The sequence below is a fragment of the Trichosurus vulpecula genome, chromosome 4, assembly GCF_011100635.1.
Source record: "Trichosurus vulpecula isolate mTriVul1 chromosome 4, mTriVul1.pri, whole genome shotgun sequence".
In the NCBI taxonomy this organism is placed as follows: Eukaryota; Metazoa; Chordata; class Mammalia; order Diprotodontia; family Phalangeridae; genus Trichosurus; species Trichosurus vulpecula.
In genome coordinates, this window is record NC_050576.1 from 301,049,517 (window position 1) to 301,071,233 (window position 21,717).

Genomic DNA, 21,717 nt, shown 5'->3' on the forward strand with positions numbered 1-21,717 from the left:
TTGCAATAGAGTTTGTACTTGAAAGCCATGAGGTCCTTGGCTGTTAACATTTCTCTGCTTGGAAGGAGACAGTGGGTCTGCTAGATGAAGTGTTCTGGCTTCCTTTAGTATCATTTAACTCCTCACAGAAATGATGATAAAGACAATGCCGTTCTTTCCTTTTTCCCATTTTCTCTCTTTTAGAGTTGAGAGTTTGTCAGGTCCATTTCAAGTGTTGCGTAAAATTGATGTTTCTTACTGCTATTGGTCTCATAACAAAACCAGCTGCCAGCTCTCTTTATGTAACTCTGCAACAGTTCTATCTTTTCATCTCTGGGGGGAAGTCCACTTATGGAATCTTCCTCCACCAGTGCAGGTTAAAACTCTTCTGTGGCTTTGTACCTAAGTTCTAGGAAAGTGTTTGGGATATTTAGAGATAGTAAGTGACTTGCTCAGGGTCACATAGCTAGTAAGTGACAGAGGCAGGATTTGAACTCAACCACATTTTGCTGATTCTAATCCCAGAATTCTGTGTATTCTCCCATGTTTCCTGACCTGTATCAAAGAAACTCTGCTTTCAAATCCTGTGATTTTCTTATGTCTTCAGATTGTAACAATATCAATGCTGGTATTGATCATAGCAGTATTCTATGTAATTACAATAAACTGGAAGTATATATTGATTCCTTGGTTGTTGGACAGAGAACTCACATTTAGAGTTTGCAGCCCCTAAATTAATGTTTATTGATTGTCTAAAGACTTCGTGTTTCTTAGCATCCTCTACCCTCTTTCCTGGCAACCATCCACTGGCCCTAAAAAAGCAGAAGGGGATCAAACAGGACTCAAGTCCATTTTGGGTTTGAGTTTTTTTTTGTTTGTTTGTTCCATGAGTTGCTGTAGCCAAATCATTTATCATCTAATGGACAAACTACTAGTGATGGTCCTCTCTGTGCTTAGCTAATCAGTAGAGCCTATTTTTAGGCCTTTCCTGCTTAGTAGAATTTGCCAGAATTCATGCTGCATTGGCACAGCCTTCAGAACTCAAGGATACCTCCTTGCTGAGATGAAACATTGGAGTAAAAATTTTGTAGGGGAAGACTTAGCTGTTTTATACTAAATTCTTCTCTATAATGAACATCATTCTGCCACATAGGTGACTTTTAACTGCCCATTCTGCTGCTTTCATTAGTAGTTCTTTGTGAAATACATTGAAGCATACATTTTGACATTTTTCACTGTAATGTAGGCCATTGTGACTCAATAAACTTTTAGGCACCAATGCAGTGTAGAATTTACCTACTATAATTATCACTGAGGCTGTCACATACAGTATTGAACAGTACTTAACTTGTTCTATTTTTATCTTCTTTAAATTTGAAGCAATTTAGAATTCATTTACATTTTATAGATGCTGAAAAAAACTCTTAAAGGAAGTGAGAGTAAAGACTTGGCTGAAGCACAAGATATACCATCTTTGGTTCCATTTGGAGATGTGGTATGTAAAAGCATTCTCCGTACCTATAAATTATTTTATAGCTCCAGCTAATTTATCATCTGACTTTTGGGTATTCAGCAAGAGTGTATGTGAAAAAATCTATGATAAAATTTCCATTGCTTCTTTTTTATGAAGTAAAGATTTTACAAGAATATTCATTCAAAGAGGTTTATTAACGTAAATGAAAATAGCTTATTGCAGATAATGAGTGAATGTTACTTATGCTATTAATTACCTAAATTTGGATATTTTAAAAAAATCCACCAAACTGACATGGATGTGGTATTCTAGTATGGGAGAAAGAAAACTAAATTATCCCCTAAAGTTCACAAAAACACTCTGAAAATGAGAATTCATAAATATAGTTCCCTATTTTCTGGATAATCTGAATCAAATATTTGATGAGTGACAGGACCACTCTACTTGTACTTGATGCTTTAAAAAAATCAAAAATACTCTACAAATATGTGGTAAATTGGGATATTTGCCCCTTGCCTTGTTCTTTGGAATACCCTGAAAACAGTATCACAGCAAATCACATATTAGACAGTCCACAGTTCCTTTTAGTTCATAGGTTGTAGAACTGGAACTGGGAGAAAATCCAGAATCCCATCTAGTCTAACTACTTAATTTTATAGTTAAGGAAATGGACTTAGGGAAATTAAGTGATTTGCCCAAGACCAGCTGGAGTCCCAATTTATAGTGTTATGTGTCAAAGGGCTGAGTGTTTCATTGATGATAGAAAGATTAGAGGCCTTACTCATTGGTTTTACTTCTCTCATGAAATCCCACACTCCTCAAAAAAATGGGTACTCCATCACCAAGAAATGAGGTTAGTCTGTTGTGTGACCTAGCCATGCATTGTAGCATACATCAAAAATGGGTTTGCTTTAGTAGTTGCTATAACTAACAGAATTTCAACCTTTACTTTGATTATAGCTGTCTGTGCTGTTGTGTCCTTAAAACAATATTTTTGTCTCAGTGTTTTAGGAAGGCATTATATTTAGCTTTCTCCAATTCAATTCAACAACCATTAAGGGCTGCAATGTGACAGGGTACTTAGATTTTTTTTTGAATATCGTTAGACCTTCACTCTATAGTTCATGCTAACATTGCTTTAAAAGAAAGATGAAAGCTCTGTGTTGTAATATGTCATCATCTTCATTATTATTACTACTATGACTGCTGTGGAAATTGATCTAGTTTCACGCAGTATTAAATAATATTTGCCATTTTGAATTAACTGTAAGGTTCAACGTGCCAATCTTCATTTGGCTGATATTGCAGTTTTGTACTCAAGAAATGCTGCATTTATTTTATGGATAGAAGACATTTTTTGTATTTATCTCAAATTACCACTGCCTTAGATTCTTTTTCTTCATACTTTGAATAACAATTCCACAGAATCATGGAATCTTACAGCTGGAAGGGACTGTTATTCCAAATATGGCTGAACTAATACTCTCTCTACAACAATTTGACAAATCAACATCTGGCCTTTGCTTAAAAACCTCCAGTGAGGAAGAATTTACAGCTTCCCGAGGAAGCCCATTCCATCTTTGGATAGCGCTAGTCACTAGGAGTTTTTTCCTTCTATCTCTGGAATTTCTATGCATTGCTCCCAGTTCTTCCCTCTGGTGTTAAATAGAACAAGTCTTCCCTATGGCAGCCATTCAACCAGTGAAAGAAAAACTCCTCTAAATCTCTTCTTATGTCTCAACAACCTCAGTTCCTTGCATAGATTCTAAAAGTTCACCTCAGGGGCAGCTAGGTGGCACAGCAAGTACAGCGCCGGCCCTGGAGTCAGGAGGACCTGAGTTCAAATCTGGCCTCAGACATTTGACACACTTATTAGCTGTGTGACCTTGAGCAAGTCACTTAACCCCAATTGCCCTGCCTTCCCCCCTCCAAAAAGAAAAAAGAAAACTAAAAGTCCACCTCAATATTCGCCTCAAGGTGAGTGAACTCAAGGTCCTTCACCACCTTTCTCTTAATAGTCTCTAAGGAACATTCTCTCTGTCTTTGTGTTCTTTGGAGTATATACCTAATAGCATTTTTTTTAGAAGGCAGAGGAAATATAACATTTATTTAGGCTCCAGAGGATCAAATCTGAGAACCAATACCCCCAATTCGTTATAGTAGCAATTTTATTCCCAAACCAGTAAGCCCACCTCAATGTAGTAACAAGCAAATTATAACACAGTATTATAGCAAGGAACCAAGTCACCCTGTGACCTTCCCCCCTGCTAGGGCCTTCCTGTAAACAATCATTCATGAATCCTAATTCTCTGCTCAACACTCTCTTCTGCAGCTCTGCTGATGCTGGTTCTCTCAATGTCTGCTCTTCAGAGCCCTCTTGATGTCTGCTGCCTCACTGTCTTCCTCTCAGTTCTACTGCTCTCAGTTCTGCGGCTCTTAGTTCTGCGGCTCTTAGTTCTGCTCTCAGTTCTTCTCCCCTTCAATTCTGCTCCCCTTCAATTCTGCACTCTCCTTTTTTTTAAATTTAATTTTATTTAATATATTTAGTTTTCAGCATTGATTTTCATAAGAATTTGAATTACAAATTTTCTCCCCATTTCTACCCTCCCCCCCACTCCAAGATAGTGTATATTCTGGTTGCCCTGTTCCCCAGTCAGCCCTGCCTTCTGTCACCCCACTCCCCTCCCATCCCCTTTTCCCTTTCTTTCTTATAGGGCAAGATAAATTTCTACGCCACATTGCCTGTGTATCTTATTTTCTAGTTGCATGCAAAACCTTTTTTTTTTGTTTTTGAACATCTGTTTTTAAAACTTTGAGTTCCAAATTCTCTCCCCTCTTCCCTTCCCACCCACTCTCCCTCAGATGTCAAGCAATTCAACATAGGCCACATGAGTATCATTATGTATAACCCTTCCACAATACTCATGTTGTGAAAGACTCACTATATTTTGCTTCTTCCCAACCTATCCCCCTTTATTGAATTTTCTCCCTTGACCCTGTCCCCTTTCAAAAGTGTTTGTTTTTGATTACCTCTACCCCCATCTGCCCTCCCTTCTATCATCCCCCCTTTTTTATCTTCTTCTTCCTCCTTTTTTCCTGTGGGGTAAGTTACCCAATTGAGTATGTATGGTATTCCCTCCTCAGGTCAAATCTGATGAGAGCAAGATTCACTCATTCCCCATTGCCTGACTTCTCTTCCCTTCCTACAGAACTGCTTTTTCTTGCCACTTTTATGTGAGATAATTTACCCCATTCTGTCTCTCCCTACCTCCCTCTCTCAATATATCTCTCTCTCATCCCTTAATTTGATTTTATTTCTTTTAGATATCTTCCCTTCATCTTCACCTCACCCTGTGCCCTCTCTCTCTCTCTCTCTCTCTCTCTCTCTCTCTCTCTATATATATATATATATATATACACACACACATACATATATACATACATACACACTCACATGTACATATATATACATAAACATATATATGTATATATGAATATCCCCTTCAGCTATCCTAATACTGAGGTCTCATGAATCATACACATCATCTTTCAATGTGTGAATGTAAACAAAGCAGTTCAACTTTAGTAAGTCCCTTGCAAATTCTTTTTCTTGATTACATTTTCATGGTTCTCTTGATTCTTGTGTTTGAAAGTCAAATTTTCTATTCAGTTCTGGTCTTTTCACTGAGAAAGCTTGAAAGTCCTCTATTTTATTGAAAGTCCATATTTTGCCTTGGAGCATGATACTCAGTTTTGCTGGGTAGGTGATCCTTGGTTTTAATCCTAGCTCCATTAACCTCCGGAATATTGTATTCCAAGCCCTTCGATCTCTTAATGTAGAAGCTGCTAGATCTTTGGTTATTCTGATTGTGTTTCCACAATACTCAAATTGTTTCTTTCTGGCTGCTTGCAGTATTTTCTCCTTGATCTAGGAGCTCTGGAATTTGGCAATAATACTCCTAGGAGATTTCTTTTTGGGATCTATTTGAGGAGGAGATCGGTGGATTCTTTCCATTTCTATTTTGCCCTGTGGCTCTAGAATATCAGGGCAGTTCTCCTTGATAATTTCTTGAGAGATGATATCTAGGCTCTTTTTTTGATCATGGCTTTCAGGTAGTCCAATAATTTTTAAATTCTCTCTACTGGATCTATTTTCCAGGTCAGTGGTTTTTCCAATGAGATATTTGACATTGTCTTCCATTTTTTCATTCCTTTGGTTCTGTTTCATAATATCTTGATTTCTCATAAAGTCACTAGCTTCCACTTGCTCCAATCTAATTTTTAAGGTAGTATTTTCTTCAGTTGTCTTTTGGACCTCCTTTTCCATTTGGTTAATTCTGCCTTTGAAGGCATTCTTCTCCTCATTGGCTTTTTGGAGCTCTTTTGCCATTTGAGTTAGTTTATTTTTTAAGGTGTTGTTTTCTTCAGTGTATTTTTCAGTATTTTTTGGGTCTCCTTTAGCAAGTCATTGACTTGTTTTTCATGGTTTTCTCACATCCTTCTCATTTCTCTTCCCAATTTTTCCTCTACTTCTCTAACTTGCTTTTCCAAATTCTTTTTGAGCTCTTCCATGGCCTGAGACCAGTTCATGTTTTTCTTGGAGGCTTTTGTTGTAGGCTCTCTGACTTTGTTGACTTCTTCTGGCTGTATGTTTTTGTCTTCTTTGTCACCACAGAAGGATTCCAGAGTCTGAGACTGAATCTGGGTGCATTTTTGCTGCCTGGCCATATTCCCAACCAACTAACTTGACCCTTGAGTTTTTCAGCGGGGTATGACTGCTTGTAGACTAAAGAGTTCTATGTTCCACGTTTGGGGAGGATGCGCCAGCTCTGCCACACCAGCACTCCTCTTTCCCCAAGAACCCCCAACCCAGACAAGGCTTGGATCTTCAGCAGGCTGTGCACTCCTGCTCTGATCCGCCACTTAATTCCTCCCACCAGGTGGGTCTGGGGCCGGAAGCAACTGCAGCTGTAGTTCTGTAGCTGCCCCACCTCCGTTGCCCCCGGGGTGGTAGCTGAATAGTGAACTCCTTCCATTCCCACAGCTTTTCCCACTAACCTTCTCTGTTGTCTTTAGTGTTTGTGGGTTGAGAAGTCTCGTAACTGCCGCAGCTCACTGATTCGGCACGCTAGGGCACACTCCGCCCAGCTCCTGGTCTGGTTGGTCTGCACCACTCACGCTGGTCTCTGCTCTGCTCTGCTCTGCTCTGCTCTTAGCTCTGTGCAGGATAGACCTCATCCAGAGACCATCCAGGCTGTCCTGGGCTGGAGCCCTGCTTCCCTCTGTTCTTTTGTGGGTTCTGCAGTTCTAGAATTGGTTCAGAGCCATTTTTTATAGGTTTTTGGAGGGACTCGGCGGGGAGCTCACGCTAGTCCCTGCTTTTCAGCCGCCATCTTCCCTAATAGTATTTTTACCATGTCATAGGTTATGTACAGTTTAGTGACATTTTATAACTAAATGTAAATATAATTTCTGGAAAAGTTAGGTCAATTCAGAGTTCACTAGCAGTGAATTAGTGTGCCTGTCTTACCATAGCTCCTCCACCATTGTACCATTTTTGTCTTTCATTGTCTCTGACAATGTGGTCTTTTTCTTATTCCCATTTCTATTATCAATATCCCATCCACACCAAGCATCCATCTTCTACTTTAAAAAATTCTCCTCTTGTCCCCAGTGTAACTGAAAAATTCCCAAACAACTCTTTTAATTTTCCCTAGCTTTCCTTGATAGTCTCTGCTAGTTCTGAGTTTTAGGACTCCTGGTCCTGCCTTAATAGAATATGCCATATTTTTGTGGTACTTCTGTTACCTGCCATTACTTCTGTCTTCTGTATATGTCTTTTAAAATTTTTTATTATAAGATGAATTCCTTGAGCATCTGCATTGGTTGATTTAAGTAACTCCATTTTCCTAATCGTCAGAATTGCTGTTCCTTGTATCTTTCCTTCTTGAGAGCTTCCCATCTTTTTTGTGATGACTTGTCACATAAATATCTAAGTCATTGGAGCCTACCTATCCTTTACCCAATGCTTTTGAAATCTGCTATGCTAAAAACTGTGGTAAAGGGCAGATTTTATCTGGCTGTAATCTCCTATATCACAAATTCTAATATGGAATAGTCATTTCCTCCCTTCTTCTTTGGCTCTTACTTCTTCTACTGTAATAATCAGTTTTTCAATGAGATCCTGGTTGATTTCTCCATCTTTCGAAGTCTATCATAAACTGTGTTACATTTGCTTCTGGGGCTAATATACCTACTGTTCCTATCCTGTACCCAGCCATGTAGCAAGTTCAGTGCTAAGGGAGCCTTCTTCTAATTAGGGTGATTAGATTTCCTATTCTTAAGTCTTTGTCTAGATAATGAACCAGAAAACTACTAATTGTAGTAAAATTTATGGCTCAAAAGTGTGAGGAGTTCTCCAAAGGCAGAGGAGTTTAAAAAGTATTCGGTATACAAATATGAATCAGTTATGTAACAGGTAGCTTATTCCTATACAGAAAAAAATTACTAAGCATAAAAAGTATCACCACATGCATTATTCTAACAGAATTCAGTAATGTAACTATGGTTATAGTCATTTGGGAGGCTAAGATTTTAAGCCTCATCAAATCAGAATACAGTGGTGCAATACTACTGATTAGGAATTAGTGGTATTGGACATTATCCAATCAAACAGCCAAATCTTCTTTCTGGTGATCAGTTTTCTCTCTCAACTGATGCTCTGGGGATGACATAGCCACTAACTCAAAAACCTTCCAGGACATTCAGACTCACTTGGTCAGTTAACTTTTGATATTCCACTGGTGAAAAGCAATTTAGATAATCTTTCTTAATCTTTCAGTGCATCTCCTGCTGCTGTGGTGAGGGGAGAGGGCCGTAGTGCAATAAATGTCTAGCCTGGTCTCCTACCTTGGAGAAAGGAGAATAACACCATTCCTTCTGCCCCAAGTACTCCCTTTAACTGCATAAGGCTCTGAAAGGACTCTACCCTGAGAACAAGACCCAGTGGACACCGGAAATTTATCTAAAATCTTCCTTTAATGATTAACAAACTCCCTTGGTCATACCTTCCCTATCTCAGGGATTTCAAACTCCATTGGTCATCATTTGAACTCCAATCTCTAACTGTCCAGTCCCTCATTCCCATTGCCCAGTGCCTTATGCCAAAGATACCTCTTCCATTGTGCTCTTTTGAATGCCTGCTGCATAGGCAACAAACTTGCTTTTGTCTTAAATTGTTTCCTTCCCCACTCCTCCTATCTTCTGGCTCTCGTTGAGCCCTGGCTCCTTCCTGGTAACACAGCCTCCCTTGCTGCCCTTTCCAGTATTTCTATACTTTCACTCATTTCCTGCCAACTCACTGGTCAAGGTGAAGGAGTTGGAATACTCCTTGCTTCCCATTGCCACTTCTCGGTTTTCCCCCTGCCTCAATAACCTATCCTCCTTTGAGGTTCAATTAATTCTTATCTATCACCCAGTCAAAATTCTGATGGGTGTCGTCTATCAACTTAGAGGACATACCTCTTATTTCCTTAATGAGTTTACTGTCTTTCCTCTTCAATCCCTGCCCTCATACTAGAGGACTTCAACATAAATAATAATACTTTCTCGAACATCCTAACAATGCAGTTCCTCAACTTACTTCATGTGACCTACTCTTATATACCACCCCATCATCATCCCAAGATGTACCACTTCCATATTCATGGAAATTCCCTTTTCTGGTCACGACTTATTGTCAGTCCACCTCTTCTTCCACCTTCCAATCCCAAATCTGTTTTTTGTGCACTCTGAGACTTCCAATCCCTCAGTCTCTGTACTAGATACAACTCTTCTTCTTTCCCCATCTTGGCCCCTTTGTGAAACAAGTTCATCTCTAGACTGTCCTCTTGAGTCCCTTGCCTCATCTAATTGCCTATCTTTTAAAAAACAATATTTTATTTTTTCCCTAATTATGTGTAAAAACAATTTTCACATTCTTTTTTTTTAAATTTGGGGATACAGAACTGATAGTAGTACTACTGGGTCAAAGGGTATGCACACATTTGTAGCCCTTTGGGCATAGTTCCAAATTGTTCTCCAGAATGGTTACATCGGTTCACAACTCAACCAAGAGTGCATTAGTGTCCTAATTTTCCCACATGCCCTCTAACACTTATCATCTTCCTTTTCTGTCATATTTGCCAGTCTGATAGGTGTGAGGAGGTATCTCAGAGTTGTTTCAGTTCACATTTCTCTAATCAATGTCTATTGCTAGGTACTTGTTTGCCTAATATCAAGAAAGAACAAATACAAAAAGAGGAAGAAGTGGTCATGTGCTCATATCTGCTTGGAGGCTGGATGAGATTGCTTGCCTACCTGACACTTGGTACTAGATATAAATAATCAGCAAACTTAACAGCAAGAAAAAAAATCTGAAAAAGCTCAGTAGATGTCTTCTGTACCTCCCCTGAGTCATCAGCTCTTCTGCCTTAATAGCCAATTAGGAAACTTTTTAATCAGTACATAATGCGAGCCCAGGCATTACTGTGTGTGGCTAGTAAATAGTCCCCTCTCCACACACACCCCAAACTTCCACGTACTCTGTTAGAATCAGGCAGGTAAGAAATATCTGCACATTCTTTTAAGAAATAATGCGTATTGTCCAGTTCACCTACCTTATAAAAGAATGAAATTATCATCAAAGCAAATTTTGAAATGCTAACTACTCTGCTTTAGACAGTATCCAAATAATTGAAGTTCCTTGTCTCAACTATATCTTGCTTTCATGCCAGTGTTGTTTTTTTTTAATCTGTTTATACTTCTGCTTTTTCTTTTTGATCCATGGTGATATCACTTCTCTTTCTTCATTTATCGATCTTCACACAAATTTCTTCACATAAACATATCTTCTCAATGTTCAATAAATGATATTTTGTCCCTCTTCCACCCTTTTAACTATACTTATAACATCCCAGAACCATATGTCTCATCTCACCAAGCTTCAGTGATCTCCATGGGCCTCCTTGAAAGATCTCTCCCTCTCTCTCTCCCTCCCTCCTTTCCTTCCTCCCTTCCTCCCTCTCTCCTCATTCTCTTTTATAAAGACTAGAACTCCCTGTCTTTTTTCTTATTCTCTTTTTTAAAGACTGGATCTCTATCTTACCCCAGGCTGGAAGTACACAAAGCCTATTTAGGGGGTCACTAAGTCACTACTATTAGCTTTGACCTGCTTCATTTCCTGCCAGAGCCAGTTTGTCCTGTTAGGCACCCTGGGGCCCTGCCTCCCCTCCCAGGGGCTTGCTATATCAATTCTGAACTCAGCATAGACACCTAATTATTTTAACCTACTATAGGTCAGAACTCCCAAGCTCAAGAGATCCACCAGCCTCACCTTCCCCAATAACAAAGATTTATATGTGTGTACCACCATGCTTAGCTCATGTTTTTTTTTTTGATTTTGTGAATTTCTGGATGTGTCTACTATACTGTAAAAGCTATGCTGTAGAAGCTTCTCTCTATGGTATCTACAATCTACTTAGGTAATTTCCCCTACCCCGCCATACATTTCAGTTTAAAACTCCTTTGATTTGGATTTGTAAGATTCTAGGCAAATACATTCTTACCATCCCTTGTTTCATTCACTCCAACAGTTAACCAAAAGTTGTTTCTGAAATAACTTTAGAATATTAAATGATATAAAGCTTTGAATCTTGTATCAAACAGTATATTTCTTTTTTTAAATTTTTTTTATTTAATGTATTAGTTTTCAGCATTGATTTTCGCAAGAGTTTGAATTACAAATTTTCTCCCCATTTCTACCCTTCCCCCCACTCCAAGATGGCGTATATTCTGGTTGCCCTGTTCCCCAGTCAGCCCTGCCTTCTGTCACCCCACTCCCCTCCCATCCCCTTTTCCCTTCCTTTTTTGTAGGGCAAGATAAATTTCTACGCCCCATTGCCTGTGTATCTTGTTTTCTGGTTGCATGCAAAAATTTTTTTTTTGTTTTTGAACATCTGTTTTTAAAACTTTGAGTTCCAAATTCTCTCCCCTCTTCCCTTCCCACCCACTCTCCCTAACAAGTCAAGATCTTTAGCAGGCTCTGCACTCCTGCTCTGATCCGCCACTTAATTCCTCCCACCAGGTGGGCCTGGGGCTGGAAGCAACTGCAGCTGTAGTTCTGTAGCTGCCCCACCTCCGCTGCCTCCGGGGTGGTGGCCAAACCGTGAACTCCTTCCACTCCCGCAGCTTTTCCCACTAACCTTCTCTGTTGTCTTTGGTGTTTGTGGGTTGAGAAGTCTGGTAACTGCTGCAACTCACTGATTCAGGGCACTAGGGCACGCTCTGCCAGGCTCCTGGTCTGGTTGGTCCGCGCAGCCCATGCTGGGCTCTGCTCCGCTCCCCTCCGCTCCCAGCTCTGTGCCGGATAGACCTTACCCTGCGACCATCCAGGCTGTCCTGGGCTGGAGCCCTGCTTCCCCCTGCTATTTTGTGGGTTCTGCAGTTCTAGAATTGGTTCAGAGCCATTTTTTATAGGTTTTTGGAGGGACTTGGCAGGGAGCTCACGCTAGTCCCTACTTTTCAGCCGCCATCTTGGCCAAACAGTACATTTCTAACAATAGAATATCATATACTGTCATTCAGCTAATAGAAAAAAAAATTTTAAGTAATTCCAAAAAAAGTTCTGAAAATTTTATGCTTAGACAGTAGTTTGTTAAACATGGAGAGTGTTCAAAAACGTTAATGAACATCTGCTCACCTTTTTCTTTTATCTCTATTTACTTAAAGTTTCTATCTGGTTTTACTCTTTCCTTAGAGAAAAACAAGTGAATTTTTACAAGCCAAAAAAATTAGAGAAGTATTTCACATTTGTAAGACCACTCTGTACAGGATAAAGTAAAAGAAACAATAGTTGATATTTTAAATGTGATCACTCAATAAAATAATGTTTTGTTTCTTTTATTCTCATAGGTTGGCTGCCTAGCTGTTCATATAAAGAGATGCAGACATTTTTCACCCAGGAGTATCCTTTCTCTTGTTTTATTTGAATGTTTAAAGTAAAGTTCAGTTTCTCATTGACAAGTCCATTAATTTTTATATTATGGGTAGCCATAGTCATCGTCCTTGGGAATTACTCTACACCATTCTTCTTAAGAAGCCAAAGACTTCTTTTTCTCATTTTTCTTTTTTTTCCTCTTCTAATGATTATTTTCTCTTCTCCCATTCTTATTCAAAAAACTATCTCATGAGAGATTTAAGGGGTTCTAGAGAGACACTGGGGCAGCTAGGTGGCACAGTGGATAGAGTGCTGGACCTGAAGTCATTGATGACTTGTGTTCCTGAGTTCAACTCTGGCCTCAGATGCTTACTAGCTGTGTGACCCTGGGCAAGTCATTTAACACTGTTTGCCTCTGTTTCCTCATCTGTAAAATGAGCTGGAGAAGGAAATGGTAAACCACTCTAGTATCATTGCCTAGAAGACTCCAAATGGGGTCACAAATTACTGGCCATGACTGAAATGACTAAACAACAACAACAGAGATGTACTTGAGAACCAGAAAATGACATATGGATCAAGAGTCATTTCTGTGATCATTAGGTTAATTGTCTCACCTATGGCTCCAAGAAGCTGTAGTATGTTCAGCAGCCACATTTGGTAAAACCATCCTGGCAGACAGGCTAAACCAGGTCGAGGGTAACCTCAAACCTGTCTGTGAGTTAGGAAGATGTCTACCCTAGGCATGTGAAGACTTCCCCTGGCAGAATGGGTGCGTGAGAACAATTTATTCCAGCTGCTTTGAAGGCAACTGAAGCAGGCACTATAGAGTGCTTAGAGCTTGGTCAGACATGAAGGACACCAAGATCATCCACTGCATCCTGGGCCATCGCCAGTTGTCTTGACTTTTGTCTTGCCACAGACTTGGATGATTGGAAGAGAGAGTGAGTCTGATGACTTTGTGCAACTCTCCCTCTCTTAAATCCAATTCACGGGCAAGTCAAGATATCACCCCCACATCATTAGTCCTCCTTGAAAACAAGAGATGAGCAACAGGTTATATGTACAGGATATATCTTTTCAGGAGAAATTACTTCTAGTTAATTTATCAGGAGATTTATCTCACCCTTGTTTCCTTCCTTCTTTCCTTCCTTCCTTCTTTCCTTCCTTCCTTCCTTCCTTCCCTCCTTCCCTCTCTCCCTCTCTCCTTCCCTCTCTGTCTCTCTCCGTCTCTCTGTCTCTGTCTTTCTCTCTTTCTCTTTTTTATGCTGTCTGGAATAAATGCTTATTAACTAAGCTGCCCTCCTTTTCAAAGTCTGCTCATTAATATTTTTAACTTTGTGTCTTAAAATTAACTGAATGCGTATCTTGAGTGTAATCATTAAGTAGCACTAAAACAGTGCCATTATGGTTTTTCCATCTTTTTATAATCTATAGAAATTAAAATTCTGGTCGATACGAAAAGGAATTGTTTTAATCAGAAAATAAATTAACGAATAGAACTTTATAAGTAACAGGATAGACTAGGACAGAGCTATATATCTGAAATTAATCAGAGGGTAGAAATTACCTGACAAATTCATGCAATGTACAGAGCCAGTCTGGATAATTCAGGCCAAATTATTTCACCCTAAAAGTATTAAAATTAGAAATGAATTATCTTCAAGTGGCTTATTGCTCTTAACTTTATAACTTCCTAAAAATTGCATTATTTATGGTTGTCAGTATTCTTAATCAGTCTGTTAAATCATATGTTTAGGCAAGCAAGCATTTATTAATCACCTGCTATGTACCAGGCATATGTCCTAAGCACTGAAAATATAGTCAAAGAGACAGCCCCTCCCTTCAAAGAATTTACCTTCTCATAGATGCTTTATGAACTAATTAATATATGTTGAAAATTTTTAACAGAGAATAATATAAGGAGGAAAAGTAAGATGTAGTCTGAGAAGTATTACCCTGCTTTCTATGTACCACCTTACTTTACCACTTTACTTAGTCATAAACAAAAAAAATCTATTCTTATGACTCTCTTTGTTCTTTTAAGATACATATATCAGCTAATACTTTTTCATTGATTTGAAGATTTTGGCCTGAGTTGTCTAAGTTAATAAAGTTCATACAAAGTCATTGCTCAACAGCCAAAAAAAATATGCTTCCTGAATTTCAACATCTATTTTCAGTCAACTTAGAGTATTACACAAATTTATTTATTCGCATCACTATTAACAAGATCATGAAATGTACTAAAGCTCATTCCTTGAATTTTAAGAACAATGAGAAGAAACCTACAGTTAAGTTTGACGAAGTGAAATACTTCTCTGTACAGGTAATGTCAAGGTTTTTATTTTAACTAACAAAATATTTATATAGACTTACAGATAAGAAATGTGCTAATTGTATAGATGTTCCCTTAATATAATTGTTACTCAATTGTAACAACAATTGTTACTCTGCCTTAGTACTTCTCTCTCTCTATTCTCTCCCTTGTTTATCTTACTCCCATGGCTTTCTTGTAAATAGACTCCTAAAGGTAATAGGAAACCCCAGATTTTAATGAGTGACAGGGCTAATAAGATCAAGACTAGATTTCAGGGAAATCATCTTGGCAGCTGAATGAAGGATGAATTGAAGTAGGGAGAATCTTGAGGTGAGGAGACCAAAGAGGAAGCTATTGCAATAGTCCAAGTGAGAGGTGATAAAGCTCTGAGTGAGGGTGTTGGCTGTATGAGTGGTGAGGAAGTTATGTATGCAAGAAATGTTCTGGAGATAGAAATTACAAGGTTTGGCAATTAATTGGATCTATCACATAAAAGAGTGAAGAGTTAAGGATGACATCTGCTGGACCAACAAACCTATGGAGTATATTCTTACAGCTTGTGGACAGAGCTTCCTACACAGCTCACTTCCAACTACATAGCTTGCTTTACAAAATGTGGTGAGGCAATTTACCATACCAAAGAACAGAAAGTGATACTGCCTGTGGTTTATATCATTTGCTACCTGTCACCTTGATATTTAATAGTTTACAATTTAGAAACATATTAATCCTGAATTAATGTGTCTCTCTAGAACCCCATAATACTGCTTTTCCGTTTTGTCAGATTCTTATGCAAGCACCCAGATCATCTTTCACTGTTCGCATCTTTTGTCTCCCTAGAAATAGGACCAATGCATTTTGTTTCTAATCGTTAAGATACAAAACTTAGCATTTCTACTGTCCAGTAGGGTTTTATAGAAATTTAAAGAAATTTGGATTGAAACTAACTGATAAAGGAGCAGCTCGGTGGCACAGTGAGCAGAGCACCAGCCCTGGAGTAAAGAGGACCTGAGTTCAAATCTGGCCTCACTTGACACACTTGCTAGCTGTGTGACTTTGGACAAGTCACTTAACTCCAATTGCCCTGCCTTCCCCCCTCAAAAAAAAAAAAACAACTGATAAAGAAGAAACACACTTGCACACCAGGCTAATTAGGAAAGAACCAAACACTGGATCGATCCCGTTGAGTGTGCTCTTCTCACTGGCCCAGAGTCACGAGCCCCTTGCACTTCTGCTCTTGTTGTGCAGCAATTGCAGAATGGGCCTGGTCTAAGCCTTCTGATAGGTTTTCATAGCTTATTTCCTAGCAGATGCTCACTGCCATGCCTAAGTATTGTGCCTTCCTGCTTGCTTTTTGTTTGTTTTGTACTTCTCTGGTTCTTCCTGGCTTCTGTCTATAAATCGTTTTTCCAAAGTTAGGAGTCAAGGACAGCCCACTTCACTAGGAGCAGTGGTTATATCAGTTCTATCCAAGTATTATTCCTTTCTTGTGAGTGTGGAGCTGGAACTGTTTTGTGTATTGTGTATCTTGAAAATTAATCCCTCAATTGCTTTCAGAATTGTGTTGCCTCTAGTATGGATTTCTTATGTGTGCACTTGATCTAATCAGTCTGGTTTTCCTTACTTTGTCTTCTTAGGTCCTATTTCTACTTCCTCATATAATACACTGAGGACTGAGGTGTTAGAGTCCATAGAATATTGGACTTGGAATCAGGAACACCTGACTCCTCAAACTTGGCCTCAGAAACTTAGCTGTGTGACTCTGGGCAGGTCACTTAACTTCTCTCAGCCTCAGTTTCCTCTTCCATAAAATGAACATTATAATAACATCTACTTCACAGGTTGTTGTGAGGATCAAATGAAATAACATATATAAAATACTTTTTAAACCTTAAAGTTATTGTTACTACACCATTGATATTGATAATAATACATTTATATAGTACTTACTATGTGCTAGGTACTGTGCTAATGGCTTTACAATTATTATCTTATTTATCCTCCCAACAATCCTGGGAGGTAGGTGCTATTATTATCCTTGTTTTATAAATAAGGAAACCTTTGGGATGGAGCCAAGATGGCAGCATGAAAACAGGGACTCACTTGAGGTCTCCCACAAATCCCTCCAAACACCTGTAAAAGTGACTCTAGACAAATTCTAGAGCTACAGAACCCATGAAATGATAGAGTGAAACAAGTCTCCAGCCCAAGAGGGCCTGGATGGTCACTAGGAAGGGTCTATTGCACTATGCTGGGAGAGAAGTGCAGCCCAGCTTGAGCCACAACAGCACAGACCACACCAGGGCAGAATGGGCGGAGCAGACCTCAGGGCACTGAATCACTGGCAGCTATGGCAGTTTCCAGACATCTCAACAAACAAATGCCAAAGACAATGAAGAAGATCAGTGGGAAAACTGTTGGACCTGGGTGAGAGAGGGGCACTGTCCAGCCCCAGGGCAGTGGAGGTGGCTGCAGTGGTAGCAGCAGCAGTGGCAGCTGCTTCTGGCCCACAGACAGTGGGGGGGAATCAGGCAGCTGATCAGAGTGCAGGGATCTCTTTGCTGGCACTGAGGCAGCATTCTCTTGCTTTGCCCTGCTTGGATCTGGGTTGCAGTCCTGGTTGGTGGTCCTTGTGGGAGGAAGAGCGATGGGGTGGCAGAACCTGTGGTGGCTGTGGAGAGGGAGTCCTCCTGTTAGTTACATGGCAGAAAGGGGTGCTTGCACTCATAGACCAGAGCACAGCCAGGAGAGGAGTATCATACCACCTCCAAATAGAAGTAGCTCTGAAAACAGCAGTGCAAAACCCCTGAAGCTTGGGACATAGCACTCTCCACTCTCAGAGCAGTCATACCCTGACAAAGAGCTCAAAAGTCAAGTAATTGGCTGGGGAAATGAGCAGGCAGCATAAAAGGACTCAGACTATAGAATCTTACTTTAGTGACGAAGAAAATCAAAACATACAGCCAGAAGAAGTCAACAAAGTCAAAGAGCCTACATCAACAGCCTCCAAGAAAAATATGACTTGGTCTCAGGCCATGGAAGAGCTCAAAAAGGATTTGGAAAATCAAGTAAGAGAAGTAGAGGAAAAATTGGGAAGAGAAATGAGAGTGATTCAAGAAAATCATTAAAAATGAGTTAACAGCTTGCCAAAGTAGATGCAAAAAAATACTGAAGAAAATAACACCTTAAAAATAGGCTAACTCAAATGGCAAAAGAAGTCCAAAAAGCCAATGAGAAGAATGCCTTAAAAGGCAGAATTAGCCAAATGTAAAAAGGAGGTCCAAAAGATCACTGAAGAAAATAATGCCTTAAAAATTAGAATGGAGCAAGTAGAAGCTAATGACTTTATGAGAAATCAAGAAATTATAAAACAGAATGAAAAAATGGAAGACAATGTGAAATATCTCATTGGAAAAACCATTGACTTGGAGAATAGATTGAACTACCTGAAAGCCATGATCAAAAAAGAGCCTAGACATCATCTTTCAAGAAATCATCAAGGAAAACTGCCCTGATATTCTAGAAATTGAAGGAATCTACTGATCACCTTTTGAAAAAGATCCCAAAAAGAAAAGTCCTAGGAATAATGTAGCCAAATCCCAAAGTTCTCAGGTCAAGGAGAAAATATTACAAGCAGCCAGAAAGAAACAATTCAAGTATTGTGGAAACACAGTCAAGATAACATAAGATCTAGCAGCTTCTACCTTAAGGGATCAAAGAGCTTGGAATATGATATTCTGGAGGTCAAAGGAGCTAGGATTAAAACCAAGAATCACCTACCCAGCAGAACTGAGTATAATACTCCAGGGCAAAATATGGATTTTCAATAAAATAGAGGACTTTCAAGCATTCTTGATGAAAAGACCAGAGCTGAATAGAGAATTTGACTTTCAAATACAAGAATCAAGAGAATCATGAAAAGGTAAACAGGAAAGAGAAATCATAAGGGACTTACTAAAGTTGAACTGTTTTGTTTACATTCCTACATGGAAAGATGATATTTGTAACTCATGAGACTGTTCTCAGTATTAGGGTAGTTGAAGGGACTGTACATATGTATAGACAGAGGACACAGGGTGAGCTGAATGTGAAGGGATGATATCTAAAAAAATAAAATTAAGGGATGAGAGAGGAATATATTGAGAGAGGGAGAAAGGGAGAGATTAAATGGGGTAAATTATCTCACATAAAAGTGGCAAGCAAAAGCTTTTATAATGGAAGGGAAGAGGGGGTAGGTGAAAGGGAATAAGTGAACCTTGCTCTCATCGGATTTGATTTAGGGAGGGAATAACACACACAGTCAATTGGGTATCTTCCCCTACAGGAAAGTAGGGGAGAAGAAGATAAGAGGGGAGATCATAGAAGGGAGGGCAGATTGGGGGAGGAGGTAATCAAAAGCAAACACTTTTGAAAAGGGATAGGGTCAAAGGAGAAAAATGAATAAAGGGGGACATGATAGGATGGAGGGAAATATAGTTAGTCTTTTCACAACATGACTATTATGGAAGTGTTTCGTATAACCATATATGTGTGGCCTGTGTTGAATTGCTTGCCTTCTCAATGAGGGTAGGTGGGGAGGGAAGAAGGGAGAGAATTTGGAACTCAAAATTCTAAAAACAAATGTTAAAAAAATTGTTTCTAGATGCAACTGGGAAATAAGATATACAGGCAATGGGGTATAGAAATCTATCTTGCCCTACAAGAAAGTAAGGGGAAACGGGATGGGGGAGTGATGGAAGGGAGGGCAGACTGGGGAAAAGGGTAATCAGAATATATGCCATCTTGGGGTGCGGGAGGGTAGAGATGGGGAGAAAATTTGTAACTCAAAATCTTGTAATCTTGTGGAAATGAATGTTGAAAACTAAAAATAAAGAAATCTTGACACAAGCAAAGTTTAAGTGACTTGGTCACAATCTAGGTTTATAATGAAACCTGTATCCTTTTCAACTTTGCTGCATCCCTAGCACCTAGTATAATGCCTTGTATGTAGTAGATGCTTAGTAAATGTTTATTGGATTGGATCACTCCTGGCCAGGCCCTGCACTCTGTGCCACCCAGTGATAGAAATGCTAGCAGATCAGTTTTATTTTTCTTCTACTTATTGTCACCCTTGCAGTTTCATCCACAAATCCTCTTGGAATGATCTGTCCTAATGGAGTCATATGCCAAGCTTTCTTTAATTTTCTCCTTCCTAACTCTTCACATTTTTGTGAGATTATAATACTTGTAAGTCTTTTGCCATTATGCTCTATCTAAATGTTTTGAAAATTCTAAATACTATTGCCCTTGGAGACGTGTCTCTTTACTTTACAAAGAAATAAACTATTTGCTATTTGCAGCAGTTTCTGGGCCTTCAGTTAAACTGTGACTTAAAAATGGGAAATGGATAAAGAAAAAACTTTACCCATTTCCCATTTTTAAGTCATTAGCTATTTGAATAGCTAATGCAGTTCATCAATATATACATATCCTGGACAGGTATTATGGATGGTCCATTAACTGGGTCAAAAGTAGAATAGGAAGAGAAGAGTAGGCTTCATGGCACTCGATAAAATGGGAAGCATTTTCAACAATGCTTTCTGAGGAAAAAAAAACTCACTTTTTAAACACCTATCTTGTCCCAGTGATCATACTAATTTGTATACATGCCATATCTCTCCTAAGAGATTATCATGCTTAACAGATTATTATGCTTATTGGATTGGATCGTTCCTGGCTGAGTGATCCGAGAAGGCTTCATTTAGAAGGTGATATTTGAACTGGACGTTGAAAGATGTAGAGAGGTGTAGACTGAAAAAAGAGCCTTACAAGAAGAGGAATGGTATGTGCAAAAGCTCACAAAGGGATTATATAAGAAATAGCTACATAGGAAAGTAACAGATGCTCAGGGCATCTTTGTTGGAAAATGGCATCTGTCCTCCATGACCCTGGTCTGCTAACACCACACATGAAAATGAGTTTCATTGTTTTATGGACTGTTTGATGATGATGATGATGCCTTATAATTTTAATTCATTTAATTTATTATTTAACTTTTTAAAATTTTGATTAATTTAATATTATGTTATTAAGGTGAAATGAATTGAGAGTGTAGGTTTAATACTATTTTATGCATTTTGAGAGTCATAGGTATAGGATAATATAAAGGGTATTGAATCTGGAGCCAGAGAACTGGGGTCTGAAATCTACTAACTACCTTTATAACCTTAAATCAAGTCAAGTCAACAAGCATTTATTAAGTGCTTACTATATGCCATGCACTAGAGTAAGTACTAGGAATACAAAGAAAGATAAGCAGTTCCTGCCCTCAAGGAGCTTGCTGTATAATAGAAGAGACAACATAAAAACAACTACGTATAGACAAGATACATGTAGGATATACTGGAGATGATATCAAAAGGACAACACTAACATTGAGGGAGACTGAGAATAGCTTCTTCCGGAAGATAAGATTTTATCTGAGATGTAAAGGAAGTCAAGAAATGGAGATGGAAAAGGGAGGAAATTCCAAAAATGAGGTGACAACCAGGGAAAATGCTCAGAGTTGAGAGATATGGCATGTTTTGTTCAAAGAACAACAAGGAGACCGGGGTCAGTGTGAATCATAGAGTAAGTATAGAGGTATGAGAAGACTTGAAAGCTAGGAAGGGGGCCGGGTTTTGAATGGCTTTGAACACCAGAGGATTTCATATTTGATCCTGGATGTGATAGTGAGCCAAAGAAGTTTATTGAATGGGGGAGTTTATGTGTTTAGGCCTGTGCTTTAGGAAGATCAGTTTGACGGCTGAGAGGATGGACTAGAATAGAGAGAGACTGAGGCAAGGCAGACCCACCAACAGCTATTGCAGTAGTTCAAGCATGAGGTGATGAAGGCCTGCACAGAGTGGTGGCAGTGTCAGAGAGAAAGGGGATAAACAAGAGAAGTTTCAAAGGTAAAATTGACAGAATTTGGCAACAGACTGGATATGG

The 21,717-nt window shown here is 39.1% G+C and overlaps 1 protein-coding gene across 1 annotated transcript in view; it reads left to right on the top strand.

The window, feature by feature from the left end:
* C2CD6 (C2 calcium dependent domain containing 6) overlaps positions 1–21,717 on the top strand; it is a 121,367-nt gene that overhangs the window by 12,234 nt on the left and 87,416 nt on the right. Inside the window, exons 2-4 of the mRNA XM_036756414.1 lie at positions 1,388–1,474; positions 12,404–12,455; positions 14,612–14,757. Coding sequence (XP_036612309.1) covers positions 1,388–1,474; positions 12,404–12,455; positions 14,612–14,757 — 285 coding nt within the window. The remainder of the gene's footprint in view (positions 1–1,387; positions 1,475–12,403; positions 12,456–14,611; positions 14,758–21,717) is intronic.